This window comes from Rhinatrema bivittatum, chromosome 18 (assembly GCF_901001135.1).
Source record: "Rhinatrema bivittatum chromosome 18, aRhiBiv1.1, whole genome shotgun sequence".
Taxonomy (NCBI): domain Eukaryota; kingdom Metazoa; phylum Chordata; class Amphibia; order Gymnophiona; family Rhinatrematidae; genus Rhinatrema; species Rhinatrema bivittatum.
In genome coordinates this window covers 60,688,142-60,707,891 of record NC_042632.1, presented here as the reverse complement: position 1 = coordinate 60,707,891, position 19,750 = coordinate 60,688,142, and the positions used below count along the sequence as shown (strand labels likewise).

Here is a 19,750-nt window from a genome sequence, read left to right as displayed (position 1 = left end):
CCAGCCCAAGCTTTCCAGAAGGGCGATCACTCTGTCGGTAGTCCGCAGGCTCTCCTCTCGAGATTCCGCCCTGATCAGCCAGTCGTCTAGGTAGGGATGGACCAGAATCCCTTCCCGCCTGAGTGCCGCTGCCACCACTACTACCACCTTGGTGAATGTCCGTGGGGACGTGGCCAACCCGAAGGGTAGAGCCCGGAACTGGAAGTGGCGGCCCAGAACCTTGAAGCGCAGGTAGCGCTGATGATCCGGATGGATCGGAATATGAAGATATGCTTCTGACAGGTCTAATGCCGTGAGGAATTCTCCGGGCTGGACTGCGGCTTTGACGGAGCGCAGAGTTTCCATGCGAAACCTCGGTACCCGTAAGTAGCGATTGACTGACTTGAGGTCCAGCACAGGCCGAAAAGTGCCCCCTTTCTTGGGTACCATGAAATAAATGGAATAGTGTCCAGAATTCACTTCCCAGGCAGGTACTGGGAGGATGGCGTTCAAGGACAGGAGCCTCGCCAGGGTAGCTTCTAACGCTGCCTTCTTGTGTATGGGACAGGAAGACTCCACAAACTTGTCCGGAGGAAGAAGTTGAAAATCCAGATAATATCCTTCCCGGATAACGGCGAGGACCCACTGGTCCGACATAATCTTGACCCATCTGGGGTAGAAGAGGGCCAACCTGCCCCCTATGGCTTCGTTCCCCAGATGAATCGGCAAAATCTCATTGCGGGGCGCGACCGGGGCCCAAGCCCGGGCCAGCCCCCCGCTTGCGCTACTTGGTCCGAAAGGACTGATTCCTGGCCGGAAGACGAGTCGCCTGATAGCGCCCCCTATACGGAACAAAACGCTGTGAACTCCTGCCCCTGGAGGGCCGTGGAAAGGAGCGCTGACCCCTCCTGGATCGATCTTCCGGAAGTCTAGGCACAGGAGAGGCACCCCAGGTAGTGGCGAGCTTATCAAGGTCACTGCCAAACAGAAACGAGCCCTGAAAGGGTAACCTGGTGAGACGAGACTTCGAAGGCGCATCAGCTGACCATGGCCGGATCCAGAGCTGCCTCCTGGTGGCTACTGAGGATGAAATCCCCTTAGCTGTAGTGCGAACCAAATCCGAAGCGGCATCGGTGAGGAAAGAAAGCGCGGACTCCATGTCTGCCGCTGGGGCGTTGTTCCTGGCCTGAGACAAGCAGGCACGTGTCACCACAGTGCAGCAGGACGCAATCCGCAAAGAAAGAGCTGCCACCTCAAAAGTTTGCTTCAGAATGGCGTCCATTCGTCTGTCATGGGGCTCCCGGAGGGCCGTCCCTCCTTCCACTGGAATGGTCGTGCGCGTAACGACAGCACTAACCAAGGCGTCCACCTGAGGACATGCCAGCAGGTCCTGGAGAGCCGGAGCCAATGGGTACATACCCCTCAAGGCCCGGCCCCCTCTGAAGGAAGCCGCCGGCGCCGCCCATTCCAAATCTATAAGTTGCTGAGCCGCCTGCAGGAAAGGAAAATGGCGGGCTGTAGGATGAAGACCTTCCAGCAGGGGGTTCTGCGCAGAAGGAACCGAAGCACTGGGACCAGTGATATCCAACTCCGCCAGACACTGAGTCACGAGGTCCGAGAGGTCCTCCTTAGGGAAGAACAGCCTCATGGTCCTATATGGCTCAATCCCCGGGGGGAGGTCCCCTTCGTCCAGGAGGTCGGACTCGTCCGGCGAAACCTCCTGGTCCGATTGATCTGGACTGTCCAGTGGCGGGAGGTCCCACTCCCGATAAGGCTGCGAAGGTCCGGGCACAGGATCCCTAGGCTCTGCCACCGTAGCGGCGGCCGCAGCAGGCGCCGCAGATGCAGCCACCGCAGGAACCGCAGCAACAGCAGGAACCACAGGAGCAGCAGGGACAGTAGGGCCGGGACGGGAAGCCGTCTGCATCTGGACGAAGGCGTGAATCCCCTTAAAGAGATCCACCCAGGAAATGGAAGCAGCCTCTAATCGCCGGGGTACAAGCTCCCCCGGGATTCCCGAATGGTCAAGACTGCCCCCCAAATCCGGGGTAGCCCCAGGGGAACTGTCAAGAAACTGCGGCTGAGACTGGTCCTGGCCGGAGGGTCCCCCTGCCGCCTCACATTGGGCACATAGTGAGTCCGGCTCAGTACTACGAGTGGCTCTAAGGTGGCATGCAGAGCAGAGGCCAAGGGCTGAAATGCCTGAGACCAGCGGCTGCACCGCTGAGGATGCGGCTGCATGCTGATCCATACCAAAGAGAACAAGTGCGCAATAATATGCGGCAGCAATAGGCGCTTAATACAGCAGGCGCACAATAAGAATAATATGTGGCAGCAATAGGCGCTGAAGAGAACAAGCGCACAACCCTAAGTAAGAGGCACACAGCCCTAAGCAGGGAGCAACATACGCATAATGGTATTCAATAGGCAATCAGCACTGAAGCAGTGAGCAATGTACGCTGAATGGTATTCAATAGGCAATCAGCACTTAAGCAGTGAGCAATGTACGCTGAATGGTATTCAATAGGCAATCAGCACTTAAGCAGTGAGCAATGTACGCTTAATGGTATTCAATAGGCAATCAGCACTAAGCCGGTTAGCAATATACGCTCTATGGCATGCAATAGGCTTTCAATAATATGCGGCATATACTCACAGTGGCAGCCAATATGCGAAAACAATACAATATACGCACAAGGAGGAAGAAAGCCGCGCCCCTTACGGGCGCGGAATACCTGAATAGGGCCACAAAATGGCGTCCTCCACGGCTTGCCACGCCGCCGATCCTCGAGACCTCGGAGACCTGGGCGAAGAGATGTACGCCGTACCCGACCTTCGGCGCTTCTAGGCTGGAACCCAGGCGGTCTCCGGCTGCGGGGGGAAAGGGCCGGTACCTTTCACCGCCGCGATTGGAGGAACTGCACCCGCTACCTCGTCCACGCCGGGACCGAGGGCCTCGGAGCCACACCCGAGTCTCCCCGGGGAGGCTATGTCCCTGCCGCGGTTCGGCCGGACCGAGGACTTTCCCAGCGGGGGGCCACGGTAAGTGCCCCGGGAAGCTCAACTGGGGGGAGTGACGGAAACGTCCCCTGAGGAGCGCGGGGCTCGATAGTCGTTTGTAGAGAAGAAAAGTAGAATCTAGAATGAGAAAAAGAGAAAATTAAAGTAGTCTTGGAAAGCACGCTGAACCAGCGTGCAGGCACCCCAAACTGCTTTGGAGACGGAAATTACTGAATCGCTGCGCTTCCTGTGGGGCTATATACCCCGTGCTGACGTCAGATCCATCTCCAACTGCTAGCACGCGGATACTATCCCCATTGGTTCTGAGTCCATCTGGCTACACGCCAGGAAATGTCCTTTTACACAATAACCCCGCCCAATATGCAGTAAATGTCTGCCTTTCTGTCCTGATCCCTCATACGTTTACCCAGGCTGAGGGGAGGTTTCCTCTCTTGCACACAAGTTGCTGCTTCCTTCCCTCCCTCTCTCCCCCTCTTCCTCTGAGCAGCCCTCACTTGCTGCTTCCTTCCTCCCCTCCCTCAGCTGCTGCTTCCTTCCCTCCCCCCTCTCCCTCTGAGCTTGCTCCTCAGCGCCCCCTGCAGTGTCAGTTACAGAGAGGAAGCAGCAGCAGGAGGTGGGTGCTACTCTCTGGCTCCCTCTGTTGGAAGGAGGTCATCCTGCAGGCCAGGAAGGAAAGGATCAATGGAGCCTGCTGGTGCCTCAGATTTTATCATTGGGCTCTGCTAATGCCCCGCGGCTGGGAAACTCTGTGCTAGAGAGCCAGGGAGTAAAACAAAACCTCCTAGATGACAAGTGAGATACAGCTGGGACGTATCCTTGCAGCATGGGGAAGAATAACTGGGCAGAGAGGAGGTTGAGAGAGGGGGCTGCTTGGGGTGGGGGGTGGGGAGAGGGCATTAACTGGAGTGCAGGGAGGGTGAGGAGTGATTGTTGGGAGGTGAACTACCCCTCTGCTAATTAATTTGGTCATTCCCTGGGGTCATGCATATTTTCAATGCTGAAATGGGGTCACAGTGATTAAACGTTTGGAAGCCCCACCCTAAAGGAAAGAATGAGAGCAGAGAGTCAGGGAGGAGGATCTCATGGGGAGGGCACAGAATAGCAAAGTCACTTTATGCAAAAGGAGCAGGAGGAAAGGTTTGTGCTCACCGCACTGTGTAACAAGTCACCAAAAGTCATACCCTTGAGCAGGGCTTCCCAAACTGTGCGTCTTGACCCCAGAGGAGGTCACCAAACCTTCAGCTGGGGTCACAGGAGCCTGAAATGTCAGCTTCTTCAGGTGGGGGCAGCACTGGTAGTAGAAGTGGGCAGGAGGCCCCGTCAGCGAGTCCTGCGGTGCCTCTACCCGTGCAGGAGTTTCTGTGCTCAGAGCAAGCCATGCACGAGGAGGGATGGGTGAGCTCGCACTAGCACACGGGCCCCCTGCTGACTTTCACTAGCAATGCTGCTGCCCCTGGCACATCAGTCAGGCTCGGGGGGCAGACATGAGAGGGGACTGGCACTGATCCTGCCTCCTCAGCCACCGAGTAAAACCTCACCTGCCCGCTACTCCCAGCAGATGTCAAGCACCTTTAGCCCAGGACTGAGAGGAAAATGTTGCCATGGGGATATCCTGATTGGATGTACTCTTACCTCTGCTGTGCCCAGGGATCTGCCCTCCGGGACTCGCTTTAATACATATCTCACCCCCTCTGGACATTGTCATCTGCCCTCGCCATCAACTACAACATTTATACTGAGCGGATCCAAGCTTTTCTTCCCATCAGAGCTCTTGGTCTTTCACACTCGATTCATTAAGGCTTCATTTAAATACAATAAAATGCCGGCTTTCACATTATAAATTGCTACTGAACGTAGACGAAATGGAGATTTAGATTTCTCAAACCAAAATAACCCAATAATAGCTTTCCCTATAGTAACGGTGACTGGACAGCAATCAGACGGCAGGCTCGTAGGCTGGGAGTCATTCCTGATATGATCTTCTCTAGGAAGCACCACAAAGTCCTGCAGGATCCTGCTGAGGCCACTGACGCCATTACTACTCTGTTTCCCCGAAAATAAGACCTAGTAGAGGTTTTGCCGAATTGCTAAATATAAGACCTCCCCCGAAAGTAAGACCTAGCAAAGTTTTTATTTGGGAGCATGCCCGTGGCACAGAACCCCAGAGCTTGCAGCTGTGATGCTTCTTACCCTGCCGCTTCACCCTTCCTTGCAGAGCAGCTGCATGCAGGACATGAAGACCTCCAACTCTGATGTTCATTTCCGCGGCCATCCCTTGTAAACAGGGGCGGATTGACCTATCAGAGGATCGGGCCGGTCCCTCCTGTCACGTGATTATTTATTTATTTTTAAAATTACTGTTATAAAGTTTCCAGCCAAAGTATTAGGGGGCGCCGCGAGCAGTGGCTTCCCGAAGGGAGCCAATGCCCCTGGGCGCAGGGAGGCTCATGCAGCCGTCAGTGACACGCATGTAGCAGGCAGATCGGCAGGGCCGTGGTGGAGCTCAGGTCACCACGGCCCGAAGAAAAAGATCGCTTTCAAACGCGCTGATGCTCCTCCTCCTTCCAGCCTGCGCGGCCCTGGAAGTAAACATTGCCGGAGCCGCGTGGGCAGGAAGGAGGACGAGCATCAGCGCCTGCAGAAGAGGAGAAGCGCTTACGGGCCGCCGCGAATCATTGCAGCAGCCCGAGAAGAGGAAGAGGCCCCGGCAGCAGGGCCGCTGCGGAGCCCATCCTGCGGCGACCGCGAAGAGGAGGCCCAGAGGTGAGAGAGAGGCTGAGGGTCTGTAGAGGGGGTGTGCGTGCATGAGATGAGTTGAGAGACTGTGTTTGGGAGTGAGGACCTGAATGTTTGCAGAGACAGCTTGTGAGAGCCTCTGTGTGTGTGAGAGACAGCATGTGACAGTGAGAGCCTGTGCTTGAGCAAGACAGCATGTGACAGTGAGAGCCTGGGCTTGAGCAAGACAGCATGTGACAGTGAGAGCCTGGGCTTGAGCAAGACAGCATGTGGGAGTGAGAGGGTCATCACAAACCAGCATAACCAGACAACTATTCAGAATATAATAAATATTCATTTTTTTCTTCAACAATATATGTGAATACTTCTTCATGGCAAAATAAGACATCCCCTGAAAATAAGGCCCAGTGCATCTTTGGTAGCAAAAATTAATATAAGACACTGTCTTATTTTCGGGGAAACAGGGTACAAGCTCAGGGCTTAATTTTAATGCCCATGGATCACTGCACTGCCTTATCGTTGGGTAATTCACATCATGACTGCTAGTGGCACAAAATTACCTGCACACAACAGCAGTGCTGCCTCCTTCCCTGGGCTTCCAACATGTTTTAGGGCGCATCATAAGATAATTACAGCTGTGCTCACGTTATTACTAAACTAATCAATTCCTTGCTTTCATTCTGTTTTGTGAATATGAATCCTATTCCAGTATTAAGATCTGGAAACAGGAATCCACTTGAATCCCCTTCTCTGAAAGCTGCACCTTACAGGTGAGCAGAGAGGGAGCTTTTCCAAGATCAGCACCAAGACCTCGGAAATCCTTCCCGAGCAGCTCGAGGAATCGCCTGCACGAAATCCTCTAAAAAGGCTGGAAAACCTCTGTTCAAGCAAGCGCTGGCAGGAGGCTGAACGCCTCGCAATCAGTTTACTTTCTCATTTTTCTACTTGTTTTATCTCCAATTCTGTTGCAGCATTTTCAGCTCTGCTTGTCTGACGTGATCCACCACAAACTGACAGGGATGTGGCAGATAGGAAATGGTTTTACAATAAAATAAAAATGAAAAAGGGATGTTTGAAGGAACAGATGAGAACGGGAGAGACTGAGGGTTGGTTAAGGTGAAGAGGGATTGGCTGTGGAGGATGAGGGAGGGGAAGAGAGAGGAACAGCAGGGTGGGGGGGATGTATGAGGAGGTGGGGTAAGAGGGGAGAAGCCGCATGCAATGTGACAGAAGGGAGAGAGGGGAGGTGGGCAGGAAGGGGATGCGGAGGAGAGGAGGGAATGGGGATGGGATGAGAAGGGGGAGGAGACTATAGAGGATCAGCTGAAGGATGGACGGGGGAAGGGAGGATCTCATGGGGAGGGCACAGAACAGCAAAGTCACTTTAAGGAATAATTAGCAGGAGGAAAGGTTTAGACTTACCCCAGCACCACCCTAAAGGAGAGAATGAGAGCAGAGAGTTTAGTGAGGAGGATCTCATGGGGAGGACACAGAACAGCAAAGTCACTTTAGGGAACCATTAGCAGGAGGAAAGGTTTAGACTTACCTGAGCACTGTTAACAACACCCTAAAGGAAAGAATGAGAGCAGAGAGTTTAGTGAGGAGGATCTCATGGGGAGGGCACAGAACAGCAAAGTCACTTTAGGGAACCATTAGCAGGAGGAAAGGTTTAGACTTACGTTAACGATACCAGCAGCACCACCCTAAAGGAAAGAATGAGAGCAGAGAGTCAGGGAGGAGGATCTCATGGGGAGGACACAGAACAGCAAAGTCACTTTATCAGGCGGGTGCAATACTAAACGCTCTCCTAACAGGCACTGATCGACCTCTCCGGGGCCCCTGATTTATTATGTAAATGAGCTTCCATGGTAGAAAGCAGGCGCTAGGGTAAGGTTTGCGTCCCCAGCGCCTCCTCTGCAGCGGGCGCCCAGGAGAGGGGCTGTCAGTGTGGGTTAGGAGAACGGATGCTCCTTAATTCAGACTAGGGATGTGAATCGTTTTTGTACGATTAAAATTATCGTCAGATAATTTTAAAATCGTCCAAAATCGTTAGAGGCGCGATACAATAGGAATTCCCCCGATTTATGGTCTAAAATTGTAAATCAGGGAAGGGGGAGGGCGGGAAAACCGGCACACTAAAACCACCCTAAAACCCACCCCGATCCTTTAAAATAAATCCCCCACCCTCCCGAACCCCCCCCCCAAATGTTTTTAATTACCTGGGGTCCAGTGTGGGGGGGGGGGTCCCGGTGTGATCTTCCACTCGGGCCCGGCTGCGTTATTGGAAATGGCGCCGGCGCCACTTTGGTTTCTGTCCCCCGACGTCAGGAGCACATGAGATCGTTCCCGGACCCCCGCTGGACCCCCAGGGACTTTTGACCAGCTTGGGGGTGCCTCTTGACCCCCCCAAGACTTGCCAAAAGTCCAGCGGGGGTCCGGGAGCGACCTCCTGCATTCGGGGCCGTATTGCACATATATATATTATATCTCCACTGTGAATACCCTTCCGTACCCCCATCCCAACTGCCCATGCTATCTAATCAGATAGCCTAAGCGCCTATTCAAGCAATACTATCTGAGACGATACGTTTTCTCCTACTGCATTACAAGGTGTTCAGAATCAAACTATGAGCCCTACCTGAGAGGCTCTGAATGTATTTGGATGGAAAAGAGGTGTGAGCTGCTATCGGTTCCATGGACAGCATTATGCCATTGCCAGAAAGAGCGTGGACAAACCTCCCATCAGGCCAGCAGCATTGACCTTTTGCCTTGGGTCAATATTTTTTTCACCAAAAGTCTATCTCCATCCCTACTCACCCCAAAAAGTACCAATTCTGGACTTCAGGGAATAGAACAGCCCAAGAGGATTCCAATATAATTCAAACTCTTCTCCCAAACTTTATTACTGCCAGCACACATCCAGAAAGCATGAGTCAATACACCTTTCTCCTTTAAACATTTCAAACATGGCTCAGACTGAGAGAAGTGTGCTTTAAAGGCCATCATTTGAGAGATATAAGCCCTATGGACACATTTACACTGCATCTCTCTAACATTCATATTAGAAGAGATACTTTTCACATCTTTAGAACGAGCGAGTGACGTCTTTTGAGAAATGAAGAATCTACTCTCTTCCATCTGTTGCAAAGAATATTAAGCCAGGTATTTGTGATTATTTTCCATAACTCCTTATGAATACAGGAAAGAGAAAGCTTTCTATGCTCTGTGTGAAAAAATGTCCAAATGTCTCAACAATATTTATATTTAAAGTATCTTGTTTCAAGGACCGTATATAAGATAATTGCAGATAGGAAATAACGTCTGCCTCCCTTAGTGCAAATGTTGCTGTAATGTTTCAAAAAGGGAATAACGTCTCGTCTTCTGCCAAAACATGTTGAAGTTGCATGATACCTCGGTTCTTTCAATACAGAAAACTCCTGGAGGACCGAGAACCGGGCAAGAAATCCATATTCCCCTGAATTGGCAGAAGCTAGGACAGTCACCATCCACCATCCCTCCAAGCCCAACGCATGTGCACCACCAACACTGAACTCGCCAGTCCAATGGGGGAGGGGTCAATTTGAAGCTGCATGCAAAACATACTTAGATCCATGTTGCACGCCACAGCCCTATCACTCTCAACATTTGTAAACACAGAATCCTCAAATAACCAGTCTGTTACCACCCTTAGCAAATTAGCTAAAGAATTAAGTTCCATGACCGGAAGGCCCATCCCCCCTCCCCGAGATCACGACTGTTTCAGCCATCAAAAGGCTATCCTAGGCTTTCTACCCGTCTATACAAATTTCAACAACGACTTGTCTAATCTTTAATGCACATTTAAAGAGTCTGTAAAATTATAACCATTTGGGAAAGAAAACCATTTCATAAAGGTTTATACGACGCCCTAAGGACACCGGCATTTTCTGCCAGAAGTTTAGTTTATCTTTAGTGAACGTCAGAAGGGAAGTTATATTTATCTCATATAATTGTCCTAGGTCAGTTGATATTTTAACTCCCAGGTATTTAAAAACCCGGGGCCCATGTTAATGAAAGATCTCTCCCCCACCCCCCAATTAGTCTTCATACTCTTATGGATGTGCAAGAGTTTCTGACTCGTCTTTGCTAAGTTTAAATCCTGAGAAGCTCCCAAAGACATCATCTTATTTAGCAACCTCCTAAGAGAGATAACTGGGTTACACAAACACCAACAGATCAGCTGCAAATGCAGCAGATTTGAATACCGTGGGACCCAAAGCAATTCCACTGATTTCCCGGTCCCGTTGAATGGATCTCAACAAAGGTTGCATTGCCAATAAAAACAACAATGGAGACAGAGGACAAACCTTGCCTTGCCCCTCTTTTCACATCAGATGTGGATGAAGACTCTCCATTAGCCGCTATTACTGCCTCAGGGTCTTTATACAATAATTGGACCCCCTTGTTTAAACAGCCCATCTAACTTCACAGATTCCAACAGACCAAACAGGTACTGCCAGTCTATCCTGACAGATGCCTTTTCTGCGTCGAAGCTAACCACCACAGAGGGGGTATTATTATTTGCACACAGAGTGATAGCGGCCAATAACCTGTGCACATTCACTGTGCCATATCTACCTCTAACAACGCCTATTTGTCCAGACTCAGTAAAATATGGCAAAACAAGGGCCAAGCGATCTGTCATAATCTTAGCCAGTAATTTATGGTCAAACTTTAACAAAGAAATAGGGCAGTACGAAGCTAGAGAAGGGGGATCCTTCTCAGGTTTAGAGAGAACTGTAATCACTGCTTTATTAACTTTCTTGGGGAAAGAAACCCGGTCAATTAAGGCTGCAAATGTTTTACAGAGTAATGGTGCAATTTGTTCCTCCAAAATCCTATAAAACTCACCCGAGAATCCATCAGGACCTGGCATCTTCATCGCTTTAGCCGTACAAATACCCAGCAATACCTCCTCCAAGCTAATAGGCCTGTTTAATTTTTGCAAATGCCAGGCTTCAAATGATCATAGACCCAAATTCTGCAAAAACTCCTTACAATTAGTTTCCTTGCAGCCATGTATATAAGTCTACAAACGATTTCAGTATCTCGCGATTGCAATTCAAAATTTTACCATCATGGGACTTTAAATGAGAAGTGAAACGAGATCCCAGCAGTGATTGAATTGACTGCACTAGCAGCTTGCCTGATTTATTACTGTGCTGGTAAAACTTAAATCTATACTCTTTTTGGCCCTCTGATGCACAAGTGTGTTCAGCACTACTTGTGCGGATAAATATCCTTCTTTGTTATGTTTAACATTTGCAGTTTCCAGATTATTCTTCAATTTTCGCAAGTTAGATTCTAAAGTTAAGCTTTGTTTATGCATGAATCTACATCTCCGTATTAAAAAAAAAAAAAAAAAAAAAAGAGATATCTCCCTTTAGAACAGCTTTTGCTGCATGCCAGGACAGAACAGGGTCCTCTGCTAAGAGTTCCGCATTATTCAAAGTATAATCCTGCACCTGGATTGTAAATACTCTTGAAAGGCAACATCTGACGCCAGAAAATATGGCAATTTCCAATTTGATCTGGTACTTCTCCCCCTGTCCACGCAATCTAATCCATATTGGGGCAAAATCTTAATTTCCCCAATCCTAGCTTTTTCTTCCTTAGAAAATTCACTTGTAGATGTCAAAAAATAGTCTATTCTTGAGAAAGTAGCATGGGCCCTAGACAGGCAAGTGTAGTCTCTTTCAAACGGATGTAAAGCCCACCAGATGTCTAGCAGATATAATTCTGAATTCAAAAAAGCTATTCCTTTATTATCATCTATCTCCCCACCACCTGTAGTAGGATGTGATTTATCCACTGTCAGGTCTCCCACTCTATTGAAATCCCCGCCCATTATTACAAAATCATCAGTCCTTGCAACCGTAAGTCATACTAGTTGTATAAACAAAGCATGGTCATATGTTTTGGGTGCATATACATTACAAAGAGCAACCCTCTTCCTATCAAGTTCCACAAAGATGATCACATAAAGGCCCTGAGGACCTCTAATTTCTTTCTCTGTCTTCAAAGAGGAATTCATATGAATTAACGAAGCAACTCCTGCGGATCTAGTGGTTGCTGAAGCTTAGCTAATTTGTCCCACCCACCATACCTGGAGCTTCTAAGGCTCAACATCATTAAGATGGGTCTCCTGCAGAAAAATAATATCCACAGCCATCTTTTTCAATGCTGTAAGTATTTTAGTTCATTCGATAGGTGAGTGAATACTACAGATATTCCAGGACACGGTTTTCAACTCCTTCAAATCAAATGGAGCAGAAAAATCACGGTCATATAACAAAGTGGGCACCTCCCCAGATAAGGCCCCCAGCGAGTCTTGCTTGCCCAAGTAGACATATCAAAACCTCATTTTACGCATAGCCATCCCACTCAGACCCCCATTCATATAAGAGATCACAAATACTACCACTAACCTCCTTCCCACATTCATCCACCCCCACAACATTCTTTTTAATTCTGAAAGTTATCACTAACATGCACGGGGAACAAATGCAAAGGTAAAATAAGAGACATAAACAGCTTAGTTCCCCACCTCTCAAAACTGCAGCATAGAAGGAAAGTAGTGTCTGGATAACAATGCTCCACATCTTGTACTGCAGATATAGACTCTGTGTTCCCCGTACAGAGTTCAGTTCTTCAAAGAATACTGTTGTTAGGGAGCAGAAAATCAGTGACATCTGGATTCAGCTGACTATGTGATCTCTAAATTAGGAACCCAGATAATAACACAAAATACTCCCACCAACCTGCCCTTGAGCCAGAGCAGCAAAAGTTCATCCCATGAGATGTAGAGCACAAGCCTGCATTCCCGGTACACAGCAGTCCCCAATCTCCTCCAAAAGGAATGCAAACACCCTCTGCGTCTCTCCATTTTCTGTACTAATATGTAAAAACCTAGGCAGATAACCATAAACTCATCAGGGTGCTACCAACGATTTGCTTGCCTCCAGTTTCGTTAGCATTTTTTGGTTTCTTCCACAGACTGAAAACCCCAAACTCTTTCAGGGAGAGCAACACGGAGCTTCGCAAACTTCAAACCCAGCTCATTCAATCGTGAACAAACTGGTGCGAATTCTTTCCATCGCGCCAAGATTGCCATAGAATAATCCTGGAAGACCAGTATATGTTTCTTGTTGTACAACAATTTCTTCTCTGAGCACAAAGTCTGCAAGATCTACATTTTATAAGCAAAAATGGAGCAATCTGGCTATCACCACTCGTGGTTTTCCTGCACTCTCTCGCCTCACTCCTAATCTATGGGCCCGTTTAATATATAGGGGACCTCGTGACCTAGTTCACTCCTCAGCCGTTTCCCAGAACTGCACCAGTTTTTTGTTCACCAATGATTCAGGTAGGCCTACAAATCTTAAATTAACAAGGCAAGAACGGTTCATGATCTCTTCAAGCCGTTCCTCGTGTTTCTGAACTGCTGTTGAAAACTGTCATCTTCTTCTGTATACACTTCAATGGTGTCTTATCTGAGATTCTGCGTTCCAGCTCATTAAACCTTGCATCATACTTAGATATGCGATCATTTACTTCTTCCGTATGCACTTCAGTGGTGTCTTATCTGAGATTCTGCGTTCCAGCTCATCAAACCTTGCATCATACTTAGATATGCGATCATTTACTTCTTCCGTATGCACTTCAGTGGTGTCTTATCTGAGATTCTGCGTTCCAGCTCATTAAACCTTGCATCATACTTAGATATGCGATCATTTACTTCTTCCGTATGCACTTCAGTGGTGTCTTATCTGAGATTCTGCGCTCCAGCTCATCAAACCTTGCATCATACTTAGATATGCGATCATTTACTTCTTCCGTATGCACTTCAGTGGTGTCTTATCTGAGATTCTGCACTCCAGCTCATCAAACCTTGCATCATACTTAGATATGCGATCATTTACTTCTTCCGTATGCACTTCAGTGGTGTCTTATCTGAGATTCTGCGCTCCAGCTCATCAAACCTTGCATCATACTTAGATATGCGATCATTTACTTCTTCTGTATGCACTTCAGTGGTGTCTTATCTGAGATTCTGCGCTCCAGCTCATCAAACCTTGCATCATACTTAGATATGCGATCATTTACTTCTTCCGTATGCACTTCAGTGGTGTCTTATCTGAGATTCTGCGCTCCAGCTCATCAAACCTTGCATCATACTTAGATATGCGATCATTTACTTCTTCCGTATGCACTTCAGTGGTGTCTTATCTGAGATTCTGCGTTCCAGCTCATCAAACCTTGCATCATACTTAGATATGCGATCATTTACTTCTTCCGTATGCACTTCAGTGGTGTCTTATTTGAGATTCTGCGCTCCAGCTCATCAAACCTTGCATCATACTTAGATATGCGATCATTTACTTCTTCCGTATGCACTTCAGTGGTGTCTTATCTGAGATTCTGCGCCCCAGGCCCCTGCAGTGCAGAGGATGCAGCCCCAGGCCCCTGCAGTGCAGAGGATGCAGCCCCAGGCCCCTGCAGTGCAGAGCAGAGGATGCAGCCCCAGGCCCCTGCAGTGCAGTGCAGAGGATGCAGCCCCAGGCCCCTGCAGTGCAGTGTAGAGGATGCAGCCCCAGGCCCCTGCAGTGCAGAGAATCCAGCCCCAGGCGCCTGCAGTGCAGAGCAGAGGATGCAGTCCCAGGCCCCTGCAGTGCAGAGCAGAGGATCCAGCCCCAGGCCCCTGCAGTGCAGAGCAGAGGATGCAGCCCCAGGCCCCTGCAGTGCAGTGCAGAGGATGCAGCCCCAGGCCCCTGCAGTGCAGAGGATGCAGCCCCAGGCCCCTGCAGTGCAGAGGATGCAGTCCCAGGCCCCTGCAGTGCAGAGCAGAGGATCCAGCCCCTGCAGTGCAGTGCAGAGGATGCAGCCCCAGGCCCCTGCAGTGCAGAGCAGAGCAGAGGATGCAGCCCCAGGCCCCTGCAGTGCAGAGCAGAGGATGCAGCCCCAGGTCCCTGCAGTGCAGAGCAGAGGATGCAGCCCCAGGCCCCTGCAGAGCAGAGGATGCAGCCCCAGGTCCCTGCAGTGCAGAGGATGCAGCCCCAGGCCCCTGCAGTGCAGAGGATGCAGCCCCAGACCCCTGCAGTGCAGAGCAGAGGATGCAGCCCCAGGCCCCTGCAGTGCAGAGAATCCAGCCCCAGGCGCCTGCAGTGCAGAGCAGAGGATGCAGCCCCAGGCGCCTGCAGTGCAGAGGATGCAGCCCCAGGCGCCTGCAGTGCAGAGCAGAGGATGCAGCCCCAGGCGCCTGCAGTGCAGAGCAGAGGATGCAGCCCCAGGCCCCTGCAGTGCAGAGGATCCAGCCCCAGGCCCCTGCAGTGCAGAGGATCCAGCCCCAGGCCCCTTGCAGTGCAGAGGATCCAGCCCCAGGCCCCTGCAGTGCAGAGCAGAGGATACAGCCCCAGGCCCCTGCAGTGCAGAGCAGAGGATGCAGCCTCCTTAGGTAAAGTTTCCTGCTCTGCTGCTGATCTGCCCTGCACCCTCAGTTTTGTTTTGTCTCCTGTTTAAGTTCCTCTGCCCCCCCCCCCCCCCCCCGGTCTCCTTGGCCCCCATATGGCAGAACTGCATTTGCTTCCTTCAAACCCGGCCTGAGCTCCCCCTCCCCCTTCTACAGGCTCCGTTTTCAATCTTCTTCCGCCCCCCCCCTTGGCCTTTCTCCTTCTCATGTTGCCCGGCGCTGCACATCTGGGGAGGGTAAGGGACTGAGTGAGTGTAACAGGGCTGGGGGGGGGCTGGTGACAGAGGCGCTGGGCCCCCTCCCAGCAGCCATTGCCACTCTACTGAAGCAGGGCTCGCTTTGTGACTAATTAAACCTGGCACCACCTTTAATATATGCTAATGAGTCCCCCTACCTCAACCCTTCTAATCCCGCTCTTCCCCCCGCAGTGCGGCACTGCATTCAGTGCTGTCCTCAAGCAATGAGGTCTCACAGCTGGAGAATCCCTTTGAACTTTGCCAGAGAGTGCTGAAAGCAGCAAGAGAGGATCACTGGCTCCCAACTCGTGACATGAAAGTGAGTTATTCCCTGGGGACGGGGAGGGCGCAGGAGAGAGAGAGAAGGAAAGCCTGCAGAGAATCACGGGAGCAAATGCCCCCCCTGTTCCGGTGATGGACCCGCATTTGGCGAGAGCCCCCGCTCTCCCCGGGTGTGCCCCCCTCCTAACCTCCTGCTCCCTCCCAGCTACGGCACTCGGGACAGGTTCTGCTAGAAACAATTCATATTTAAGGTTTTGAAGTTTTATTGGTAAATGGGGGTCAATCTGGTCTTTGCCGTGCAAGAGTGGCCCTGGTTGCATGCCCTCTCCTGCAGCCTGGCGGTGCCATGGTCACCCCACCGCCCCCCGCCCCCTGTTTCTTGCCCCCCACTTCAGAGCACATCTCTACCATCTCAAGCAGAGTTTACGTTTTCCTGGGGTGTCAGATTCATGTAGCCCCCCCACGGGATGGAAGATGGCGAGCTCACTGGGAAGGTACGGGGCTAGTACTGCTGACTGGAACCCCATATAGGCTTCAGACTGCTAAGTGAATTTGACTTTATTTAAATTCTTACTATTCTGTAATCTCCAATTAAAATCAAAGCGCTTCTCAATTTAAAAATACACATTTTTTACATGCAATTAGCATATAATACACAAAATGGAATATCAATTATCTTATAAAACCTAATTAACATATGGGCCTTAGTAAATAACCAAGTCTTTAAATGCTCCCTGAATTTATTATAATTATTTTCTTTATGTAAATGCAATGGCAGCAAATTCCAAAGACCAGGCGTTGGGTAGCTGAATGCAGCAGATTTTGTTTGCACCGCTCTAATCAGCAGCAGCAAACACAAAGCTCATTGGAGCAGAGAGGGAACCAGTAATTTTGTCTGACACTGTGGATACCCTTTATAAACAGCTGTAAACACCAAGGTTAGCATTTCAGATACTTTTTCTGATTCCTACAGGCAACCATTGGATTTCCACTAATAACGGCGTCACCTGATCCTTTCTTTTTACCCCATTCCTCCGCATCAGTCACACGCCCCAGAGCCGAGGAAAGCAGAACTGTGAGTACCAGGCTAACGCCCACCTTCCCCCAGAGCAGGGGGCACAGGTCACTGCCCACCTTCCCCAAGAGCAGGGGGCACAGGTCACTGCCCACCTTCCCCCAGAGCAGGGGGCACAGGTCACTGCGCACCTTCCCCCAGAGCAGGGGGCACAGGTCACTGCCCACCTTCCCCCAGAGCAGGGCGCACAGGTCACTGCCCACCTTCCCCCAGAGCAGGGCGCACAGGTCACTGCCCACCTTCCCCCAGAGCAGGGGGCACAGGTCACTGCCCACCTTCCCCCAGAGCAGGGCGCACAGGTCACTGCCCACCTTCCCCCAGAGCAGGGCGCACAGGTCACTGCACGGGTTCCCCCAGAGCAGGGGGCACAGGTCACTGCCCACCTTCCCCCAGAGCAGGGGGCACAGGTCACTGCCCACCTTCCCCAAGAGCAGGGGGCACAGGTCACTGCCCACCTTCCCCAAGAGCAGGGGGCACAGGTCACTGCCCACCTTCCCCAAGAGCAGGGCGCACAGGTCACTGCCCACCTTCCCCAAGAGCAGGGCGCACAGGTCACTGCCCACCTTCCCCAAGAGCAGGGGGCACAGGTCACTGCGCACCTTCCCCCAGAGCAGGGGGCACAGGTCACTGCGCACCTTCCCCAAGAGCAGGGGGCACAGGTCACTGCCCACCTTCCCCAAGAGCAGGGGGCACAGGTCACTGCCCACCTTCCCCAAGAGCAGGGGGCACAGGTCACTGCCCACCTTCCCCCAGAGCAGGGGGCACAGGTCACTGCGCACCTTCCCCAAGAGCAGGGGGCACAGGTCACTGCGCAGGTTCCCCCAGAGCAGGGGGCACAGGTCACTGCGCACCTTCCCCCAGAGCAGGGGGCACAGGTCACTGCGCACCTTCCCCAAGAGCAGGGGGCACAGGTCACTGCCCACCTTCCCCCAGAGCAGGGGGCACAGGTCACTGCCCACCTTCCCCCAGAGCAGGGCGCACAGGTCACTGCCCACCTTCCCCAAGAGCAGGGGGCACAGGTCACTGCCCACCTTCCCCCAGAGCAGGGCGCACAGGTCACTGCCCACCTTCCCCAAGAGCAGGGGGCACAGGTCACTGCCCACCTTCCCCAAGAGCAGGGGGCACAGGTCACTGCGCACCTTCCCCCAGAGCAGGGGGCACAGGTCACTGCGCACCTTCCCCAAGAGCAGGGGGCACAGGTCACTGCCCACCTTCCCCAAGAGCAGGGGGCACAGGTCACTGCCCACCTTCCCCAAGAGCAGGGCGCACAGGTCACTGCCCACCTTCCCCAAGAGCAGGGGGCACAGGTCACTGCGCACCTTCCCCCAGAGCAGGGGGCACAGGTCACTGCGCACCTTCCCCCAGAGCAGGGCGCACAGGTCACTGCCCACCTTCCCCAAGAGCAGGGGGCACAGGTCACTGCCCACCTTCCCCAAGAGCAGGGGGCACAGGTCACTGCGCACCTTCCCCAAGAGCAGGGGGCACAGGTCACTGCCCACCTTCCCCAAGAGCAGGGGGCACAGGTCACTGCCCACCTTCCCCAAGAGCAGGGGGCACAGGTCACTGCGCACCTTCCCCAAGAGCAGGGGGCACAGGTCACTGCCCACCTTCCCCCAGAGCAGGGGGCACAGGTCACTGCCCACCTTCCCCCAGAGCAGGGGGCACAGGTCACTGCGCAGGTTCCCCCAGAGCAGGGGGCACAGGTCACTGCGCACCTTCCCCCAGAGCAGGGGGCACAGGTCACTGCCCACCTTCCCCAAGAGCAGGGGGCACAGGTCACTGCGCACCTTCCCCAAGAGCAGGGGGCACAGGTCACTGCGCGGGTTCCCCCAGAGCAGGGGGCAGAGGTCACTGCGTACCTTCCCCAAGAGCAGGGGGCAGAGGTCACTGCCCACCTTCCCCCAGAGCAGGGGGCACAGGTCACTGCGCAGGTTCCCCCAGAGCAGGGGGCACAGGTCACTGCGCAGGTTCCCCCAGAGCAGGGGGCACAGGTCACTGCGCACCTTCCCCCAGAGCAGGGGGCACAGGTCACTGCGCAGGTTCCCCCAGAGCAGGGGGCACAGGTCACTGCGCAGGTTCCCCCAGAGCAGGGGGCACAGGTCACTGCGCACCTTCCCCAAGAGCAGGGGGCAGAGGTCACTGCGCAGGTTCCCCCAGAGCAGGGGGCAGAGGTCAACGCGCAGGTTCCCCAAGAGCAGGGGGCAGAGGTCAACGCGCAGGTTCCCCAAGAGCAGGGGGCAGAGGTCAACGCGCAGGTTCCCCCAGAGCAGGGGGCACAGGTCAACGCGCAGGTTCCCCCAGAGCAGGGGGCACAGGTCACTGCGTACCTTCCCCAAGAGCAGGGGGCAGAGGTCACTGCGCAGGTTCCCCCAGAGCAGGGGGCACAGGTCACTGCGCAGGTTCCCCCAGAGCAGGGGGCACAGGTCACTGCGCACCTTCCCCAAGAGCAGGGGGCACAGGTCACTGCGCGGGTTCCCCCAGAGCAGGGGGCAGAGGTCACTGCGCACCTTCCCCAAGAGCAGGGGGCAGAGGTCACCGCGCGGGTTCCCCCAGAGCAGGGGGCAGAGGTCACTGCCCACCTTCCCCAAGAGCAGGGGGCACAGGTCACTGCGCAGGTTCCCCCAGAGCAGGGGGCAGAGGTCACCGCGCGGGTTCCCCCAGAGCAGCTCATTTGCCCGCCCCATGTGCTAAATATTCTAAACAGCAGCGGCAGCGAGGGGTGGCTGGGGTCACAAGGGGTACAACAGATATATTTTCTGCCATGAGGGTCCCCTTTCTCGAGAACCTTACCGGGCAAGGAGGGGGGGCCCAGTAGCGCCACTCCCCCAGGTTGCACCCAAGCACTTTCTCCGCATACACGGGGGCCACTGAGGAGGCTTTCCCGTTGCCTGCAGCAGAAGGTGGTGCAGACCC

At 52.6% G+C, this 19,750-nt stretch overlaps 1 protein-coding gene and 1 long non-coding RNA gene across 2 annotated transcripts in view; both read right to left on the bottom strand.

Moving 5' to 3' along the window:
- The window catches only part of LOC115079625, a 31,354-nt gene extending 24,183 nt beyond the window's left edge, over positions 1 to 7,171 (bottom strand). Inside the window, exon 1 of the long non-coding RNA XR_003853345.1 lies at positions 7,159 to 7,171. This is a non-coding gene — a long non-coding RNA (uncharacterized LOC115079625). The remainder of the gene's footprint in view (positions 1 to 7,158) is intronic.
- Positions 7,172 to 15,312: 8,141 nt separating this feature from the next.
- LOC115079706 lies at positions 15,313 to 19,521 on the bottom strand. Its single transcript, XM_029583453.1, has 2 exons — positions 17,005 to 19,521; positions 15,313 to 16,860 (listed from the first exon to the last, which is right to left on the bottom strand). Exons 1-2 carry the CDS (start codon positions 19,519 to 19,521, stop codon positions 16,702 to 16,704), a joined length of 2,676 nt encoding a protein of 891 aa, XP_029439313.1. The 3' UTR covers positions 15,313 to 16,701.
- Positions 19,522 to 19,750: the final 229 nt, after the last annotated feature.